Raw genomic sequence first — 8,490 nt, 5'->3', positions numbered from 1 at the left:
CTACAAAAGCTAGATTCTAATCTTGAAAGATTTTGATACGTAGGCAGCTTTGAGTAAAAGTGCAGCTACTATATTATATATTATATATTAGTTTTTGTGATAACTATATGTGTATAATGTTAGTATTTAATTATATACGTGATTGTGGCTATTTGAATTGTATTTGATTGATAACCATTCGTGTTGCATTCAATGATATTTAAATGCGTGATTGATTTGCATTGATGCGTGAAAATAACTTTCTGCACATATGATTAATAGTTGTGCATGATTAATGCTAGTACAATGATAAGTAAGTTGAGAATACTATCTTCAACGAGTCGACCACACATTTAGAACTCTCCATGCCTCAGGATTTGGTAATGATATATTATGACTTGAGATGTCATGTGATAGGAAGGTATTCATTGAATGTGCTATGAATGACTTGTTAGTGTTATGATAGGTATTTCTTGAATATGTGGTGGGAATGACCCAAGATATTCATTGAATGTGTCATGAATGACCTGGTAGTGTTATGATGGGTATTCTTTGAATGTGGCGGAATGACCCAAGGTGTTCATTGAATGTGTCATGAATGACCTGTTAGTGTTATGATGGGTATTTTTTAAATGTGGCGGGAATGACCCAAGGTATTCATTGAATGTGCCATGAATGATCTGTTAGTGTATGATGGGTATTCCTTAAATGTGGCGGAAATGACTCAAGGTATTCATTGAATGTGCCATGAATGACCTGAGATATTGAATGCCCATAAGAGGTTGTGATTATGCGCATAGAAAGCCCAGAGATGGTTGTGACTCATAAGTTAAGAGTTTGCAAGATATAAATATATTCTTGGAGGCGATATCCCCACTTGGGACATATGTCTTGTAGTGGTACTCGGTGTGAGAGAGGCACATGGGTATGTGTGATTTGGCAAATGTGTGAAGTGTAAATCGTGGAGTAGGAACTAAAGGTGAGGTCAGTAAATAAGTGATTAATACACAAGATACATTGTGGAATTGAATGAACTAAAAGTATGTGAATTTGTGTGATGTTATGGATGTGAAGTGTGACTGTGAATAATATTAGTGAATGCTTGTGATCTTTTATGTGATTGCGAAATTACTATAACTTGATATGTTATTACGAAAATATTAATGACTTGTGATAGTCTGAGATCTATGGTTATGACGTAATGATGTCATGTCAATGACTACCCTTGATATAGGTATTATGATAAGTGATATTCTCCGAATATGCGGGACGAACCAAGTTGTATCAATTAGACTTAAATGTCTTAAATGAGGTTTGATTATAAATGGAAATTTGACTTGCTGAGATGTTTGGAATTGTATATTGGGGGTGAAATCTTACTTGGGAAGAAACTACATGTCGTTTTGAGAAAACGGAACTAACTTGTCTTCCAAGTTGAAATGATTGTAATAGTATATTCCTTTATTTGAAATATTGAACATATTTGTTTTTATACTTTTAGTCTTATGTAGGGGTCATATTCGTGACATGGGACATCAGAGGCGGCGAATGGGCCTTATGCCGTATAGTGAGGGGAAACCCGTGCGGTGCATATGAGCCGCGGTAGCATAACCGGAGAACGCCGCCAGAAGGAGGGGTCATGCGGGACAGTCCGCGAATATGGATAGTGGCGAGCCGTTCTAAGGGACACGGTATGTCAACCACATATGGCGAATCATACAGGGGACACAGCCGGGACCATTGGAAGGAGAGGGAACCAAAAGGAGGCAGAATAGCAAAGAGGCATATGGGAGCACCATAGCAAAACAAATGGAGGATAAGGAGATGGGGGCGGTTAGGGGTCGTGGGACAGGAATGAGGATCATGGGAGAGGGGAGCAGGGGGTGGTTAGAGAGAGTGGAGGCGGTTAGGAGAGAAGGTGAGATAAAAAGAAAAAAGGGAGGAGAGTAAAAGAGGAGGAAAAAAACCAGAGAGAGAGAGAGAAGAAGGAGACCATTAATCTTAAAGGTTGTAATATTGGAGGAGACATTTTGGCGCCGTCTGTGGGGAGCCGTAGGAGAAAATGGCCACAATAGCGAAAAGAGGAGTAGGAAGACCTAAGAAAGGAGCAGTTAGAGAAGCTGTTGAGGGAGTAGAAAGCGCTGAGATGGAAGGGGTAGGAGAGGAAGAATTATCAGATGTGGCGGCAACGCCACCAGACTTCTGCAAGAAGAGGTAGTTAGGTTAAGAAATGAAAATGACGAGTTGAGGAAGGACAGGGAGACTACACAAGGGGAAACGGAGCTGGGGGATCCTAGGGGCAGTGAAGCGGAGGGGGAGAATGTGGAGTACCCGCTACCGGACGTCGAACCAACAGCGGGTATCACTTTGGAGGTAGTTCAGGCTATGATCGAGAAAGATAGGGAAGTGAACCGTGTGGCAGATAAAGTAAGCCAAAGTGCGGCTCAGAAGGAGGTAGCGAGCCTCAGTAAAAATCCGCTAGCAGATTCAATATGGAATTCTGAAGTACCTAAGAGGTTCTCCCAGCCCAGATTTGAACGGTATAATGGGAAAGGAGACCCAACTGATCATTTGCACCATTTTCGGCAGCAAATGCCATTATGGCAGGAGAGTAAGTATGATGGGCTCAGCTGTATGATGTTCCCGGCCAGCCTTAAGGGAGGCGCCTCGGACTAGTATTACTGGTTGGCTTCGCGGAGCATCAAAGTGTTTGAAGAACTGGAGCGCGCATTTATCGATCACTTCATTCACCAGAAGAGAAGGGTGGTCGATATCGCGGCTCTGTTCAATATTAAACAAAGGTCCGCATAATCGTTAAGGGAATTTTTATGTAGATTCAAGGAGGAGACGCTAAGAGTGGAAAATTTGGATGAACATACGGCGGTCATAGCTTTCCAGCACGGTTTGAGGTCGGGAACGAGAGTCCATGAGTCGGTTTCCAAAATTGAGATTATACTTTGCATGCACTATATCCGAAAGTAGAAAAGTACATACGATATGAAGATATAATGCAGAGAACTGCAAAGGAACAGAAGAAATCGGGAAAGGCAGTGCAAGAGGTTGAGAGGGATGATCGAAAGGGTAAACCAAAGATAGAGGACAAGGAAAGGCGTCTTCTTCTGGGGAGAGAACCGAGGTCCGGGCGAGGACAGAGATCGGGGCAGAAGGGACATGCGAGAGAGGAAGTCGTACCGTGAATTAGAACAGACACCTCTTAGCAGACCTTTAGAGGAAATCTTGCCTCTGATTAAGGGGAACCAGTATTATGAGGGGACGCGGAGTATCCCAAGGGAGATTGAAGGGAAACCATTCTGCGAATATCATCAAGTCAGAAACCATCTTACAAATGAATGTTATGCCTTGAAATGGCTAGTAGAAAGGATGATTGAAAAGCGAATGCTCAGAGAGTTTGTCGCCGAGGTTCACCAAGCTGAGAGAGTGCCAGCCCCGGCTAGAATTTTGGGTACCATCAATGTCATTTTTAGTGGGGAGACGCTGGGTAGGAGGGCACACAGGGATAAGATAAGAAGGGCAGCAAGTCTGCAACAGGTGAATGAGGTGGTGAGCGTACCGCGGTTAGTAAGTGGAGCCGCGATGGTCGACGGGAGCATAATGTTCACCCCGAAGGATTTAGAGTCGGTAATTTCGCCGCACGAGGATGCCTTGGTAATTACCATAGCAATGGGAAATTACCTGGTTCGAAGGGTGTTGATAGATTGCGGCAGTTCAGTGGATTTATTATTTAAAGGGGCCATGGAGGAGATGAACATCGACAGAAACCAATTGAAGGCTCCGCAAACCAATCTTTATGGGTTCAACGGAAGTATGACAGAGCCCAGTCGGGGAGTTGACGCTCCCTGTGACAGCAGGTTCGGCGACTATATTCACAAGGTTCATGGTGGTGGACACTGGCTCACAGTATAATACAATTCTAGGGAGAAAATGGATTCATGAAATGAATGCCATTCCATCAACATATTACCAGGTGATCCGCTTTCCCACGAATGGGGGAACGTATGAAATCAAGGGGGATCAAGTAGCCGCGCAGAGCATACAGCAGGTAACGGTGAAGAGTCTGGTCCGAGGAACAAAAGGAGAGGGGCCGTCTCATGAACAAGGCGCGGCGTAGCAATTACAGGAAGCGGCAGAGACAAAAGAGTACGAGCCGCCATTGGGTCCGAAAACGTTGGATACGGTTGAAGTAGTTAACCTGGGGGTAGGAGACGATGAGAAATTTACATCCGTGGGGACCGACTTGCAAAAAGAATGGAAAGGTAAACTTGTGCAGTTTTTAACTGAAAATTCAGATGTGTTTGCGTGGGTGATAGAGGATATCACAGGTTTAGATCCAGAGTTTGCATGTCATCATCTGCACATGAATGAGGGTGCGAAGCTAGTTCGCCAAAAGATGAGAAGCATACGTCCGAAGTACGCGGAGGCGATTCGGGAGGAGGTTATTCGACTGAAAGGGGCGGGGATAATAAGGGAGGTAGAATACACGGAATGGTTGTCCAACGTGGTCGCAGTTACGAAAAAGAATGGCAAAGTCAGAATGTGCGTGGACTTTACGGACGTGAACAAGGAGTGTCCGAAATATTGTTACCCTATGCCGCGGGTAGATGAACTAGTGGACCGAACAGCAGGTTTCAAAGTGTTTTCTTTCATGGACGCGTCCATGGGATACAATCAGGTCGCCATGTACGGCCCAGATCAGGAAAAGACCACGTTCGTGGTAGAGGGGGGCACCTACTGTTACACCAGGATGCCCTTTGGTTTAAAAAATGCTGGAGCAACATTTCAACGGGTAGGAGAAAAAATGTTTCAAGGGAAGATTCGGAAGGGGATGGAGATATATATTGATGATACGGTGGAAAAGAGCATGTCGGAAGACGAACACTTGGAAGGTCTTCAGGAGACTTTTCACATACTACGAAGGCACAAGCTAAAGCTCAATCCCGAGAAGTGTACCTTTGGGGTAGGGTCCGGGAAGTTCTTGGGTTACATAGTAACACACCGCGGTATAGAGGCAAATCCAGAACAAATTAGATCATTGATAGAAATGCCGTCGCCGCAAAATGTGAAAGAGGTACAAAGTTTAGCGGGAAGAGTCGCGGCACTTAATCGGTTTATTTCTAAATCTTCGGACAAATGTCGACCGCTGTATCGATTGTTGAGGAAAACGCAAGAATTCCAATGGACCGCGGAGTGTGAGAGAGCCTTCCAGGAGTTGAAGAGTTATTTAGGTAAGGCACCACTTTTGTCGCGGCCGGAACAAGGGGAAAAACTATATTTGTATCTGGGGGTTTCGGAGTACGCGGTGAGCTCGGTCTTGGTGCGAGTCGTTGAAAAGATAGAAAAACCTGTTTACTTTCAGAGTAAGACCATGCTAGACGCGGAAACCCGATACAACAGAATTGAGAAATACGCTTTGGCACTAGTGTTCTCAGCATTAAAGTTGAAACCTTATTTCGAAGCTCATTCCATGGTGGTAATAACAAACCTGCCTCTCAAGCAGGCGTTGAGGGCGGAGAAGTCAGGAAGAATGTTGAAGTGGGCAGTAATGCTCAGTTGCTACGAAATACAGTACCAAACCAGAACTGCAGAAAAAGCACAAGCAATGGCAGAGGTTTTAGCAGAGTTCCTAGCTGAGGACCCAACGTGGGGAGAGGAAATGGTCATGGATCGCGAAGGGGAACTTAACCACGACCCATTGGATCCATGGGATGCGCGGAATGGGTGGAGAATTTTCGCAGATGGCTCGGCTATAGATACAGGAAACGGAATAGGCGTCGTCCTGGTGACTCCTGAGAACAATAGGCTGGAATTATCGATGAAACTGGGATTTGCGGCTTCCAATAATGAGTCTGAGTACGAAGCAGTGATAGCAGGTTTGGGAATGGCACACGATTTAGGTGTGAGTGAACTGTCTGTTTACTCGGATTCTAACCTAGTGGTGTGTTAAGTGAATGGAGGATTCGTGGCTCGCTGCCCAAGGATGGCGAGATACTTGGAGGTCTTGCAAAGGAAAGCACGTAAGTTCAAGACGATTAAGTTTGCACATTTGAACCGCGGTGAGAACAGACATGCCGATGCATTGGCATATGTCGCGCGGTACTTCCAGGGACGGAAGGAAGATCCATTGAAGTAAGGGTATTGAGCAAGCCTAGTACCACAGAAGAGGAGAGTGTTTGCCTTATCGCTGATATGGATCAAAGTTGGATAAGACCCATCAAAGCTTTCTTAATGGGGGTGGAGGTAGAAGACAAATAGGAAAGGCGTAGAATGGAACAGATGAGTCAAAGATACACTTTACTCGATGGGGATCTATATAGGAAAATTTTTAGCGGACCAATGTTAAAATGCATAGGACCGCCGCAAATTAAAGAGGTTTTGGCTGAGGTGCATGAAGGCGACTGTGGAAGTCATTCAGCGGGGCGCACGACCACACACCGATTGATCTCCCAGGGGTATTTTTGGCCACACATGAAAAGGGATGCATTAGGATATGCAAAAAGGTGTGAAAAATGTCAAAGATTTGCACCGCTGATACATGCTCCAGCTGAACCACTGCACAGTGTGTTTAGTCCGTGGCCATTCGCCGTGTGGGCGATGGATATAGTAGGGCCCCTGCCTATGGCAAAGGGGAAGAGGAGATTTATGTTAGCAGCAACCGATTATTTTACAAAGTGGGTGGAAGGAGTGGCACTGCAACAAGTCAAGGAAGAAAATGTGAACAAGTTTCTGTGGGAGAATATAATTTGTAGGTTTGGATTGCCACATACAATCATCGCGGACAATGGAACACAATTTACTGGGGGAAAGGTACGAAAGTTCCTTCAGGCGTTTAAAGTGAAGCAGGGGTTCTCAGCCCCCTACAATCCGGAGGGGAATGGACAGGCAGAAGCTTCGAACAAAATCATAATGGATAATCTTAAGAGAAAGTTGGAGGAGCGGAAAGGAGCATGGGCTGACCAGTTGCATCATGTGCTATGGGCTTACCGCACAACACCGCGAACATCTACAAATGAGTCACCATTCTCAATGGCGTATGGAGTGGAAGCCGTGATACCGGTGGAAATGATAGAGAAAATGACAAGAACCAATGCAGTAGAATCAGGCAAAAATGAAGGGGTTTTGACCACGGAGTTGAACTTCATAGAGGAAAAAAGAGAAATGGCGCGCATTCGCCTAAGAATATCATCGGAAGTTACAGAGACAGTATGATAAAAGGATGAGGCCGTGAACTTTCAACGTGGGGGATCGGGTGTTGCGACGGGTTACGCTAGCCACCAGGAAGGAGAATGATGGCAAACTGGGGCCCAACTGGGAGGGACCATATGTCGTGACAGAAAAAGGGACTTCTGGGACTTATAAGCTACAGACTTCAGTAGGGAACAAGATTGATAAACCATGGAACATAAGAATGTTGAAAATTTATCATAGTGAAAGCCTTGTTTAGTTTTCAAGTGCTATATGAGAGTTTGGGTGTAGTGTCTGGTGCAGTGATGTTTATATCCATGAATAAAACAAGCATTTCTCCTATATGTAGTAGGTATGGAAAGATGAAATTTTTGACAATTGAACTCCAAATCAAGATGGGGGCAAGCTGAGTTGCCCCCACCATGCTTCATAGCCATCCACTGATAGCCATCCACTATATGTCCGATCAACCGAAAGGGGAGGAGCCCCCACCAGCTTGCCTTCATGACTATATGTCCAAATCAACTTGGGGGCAAGGTGAGTTGCCCCACCAGGCTTCATAGCCATCCGAAAGGGGGGAGGAGCCCCCCCGCGGACTATATGTCCCGAATCAACTTGGGGGCAAGCCGAAGTTGCCCCCACCAGCTTCCACGACCATCCGTTTCAGAAAGCGGGGGATGAGCCCTTCGCGGACTATATGTCCGAATCAACTTGGGGGCAAGCTGAGTTGTCCCACCAGGCTTCACAGCCATCCAGAACGGGGGGGAGGAGCCCTTCGCGGACCATATGTCCGAATCAACTTGGGGGCAAGCTGAGTTGCCCCCACCAGGCTTCACAGCCATCCAGAGCGTGGGGAAGAGCCCTTCGCGGACTATGTGTCCGAATCAACTTGGGGGGCAAGCTGAGTTGCCCCTCCAAGCTTACCAGCCGGCTGTTAAGGCAGGGGGGAAGAATTCTTCGCGGACTATATGTCCGAATCAACTAATGGGCAAGCTGGGTTGCCCCACCAGGCTTCACAGCCATCCAGACAAAGCGGGGGGAAGAATCCCTTCGCGGACTATACGTCCCGAATCAACTTGGGGGCAAGCTGAGTTGCCCCCACCAGGCTTCACAGCCATCCAGATAGAGGTCAAATCACCATTAAATATTTTGTTTGGAGCAAAGGGCTTCACAGCTAATATAGAGCAGTGGAGAAAATACGTCGCGGACTGTGCATATGAATAAAAGGCATAGTATGCTACTGAAAGGAGAGGGGAAAGTGAAAAACAAAACACTTCCAAACGACACATTGCAATGTTGAAAAGACAGATT

General features: G+C 45.8%; 2 protein-coding genes across 2 annotated transcripts; both read left to right on the top strand.

The window, feature by feature from the left end:
• Positions 1-3,150: 3,150 nt before the first annotated feature.
• LOC147477036 (uncharacterized) lies at positions 3,151-3,903 on the top strand. The gene has a single exon (XM_086585902.1). The coding sequence runs from the start codon at positions 3,151-3,153 to the stop codon at positions 3,901-3,903; it is 753 nt and encodes a 250-aa protein (XP_086442028.1).
• A 1,459-nt stretch (positions 3,904-5,362) lies between these two features.
• Positions 5,363-5,941, top strand: LOC147477035 (uncharacterized). The gene has a single exon (XM_086585901.1). The coding sequence runs from the start codon at positions 5,363-5,365 to the stop codon at positions 5,939-5,941; it is 579 nt and encodes a 192-aa protein (XP_086442027.1).
• The last annotated feature ends 2,549 nt before the right edge of the window (positions 5,942-8,490 follow it).

Source organism: Coptis chinensis, chromosome 9 (genome assembly GCF_015680905.1).
Source record: "Coptis chinensis isolate HL-2020 chromosome 9, ASM1568090v1, whole genome shotgun sequence".
Classification (NCBI taxonomy): domain Eukaryota; kingdom Viridiplantae; phylum Streptophyta; class Magnoliopsida; order Ranunculales; family Ranunculaceae; genus Coptis; species Coptis chinensis.
Note: the sequence above shows the minus strand (reverse complement) of the source record. Positions and strands in the feature narration are given on the sequence as shown.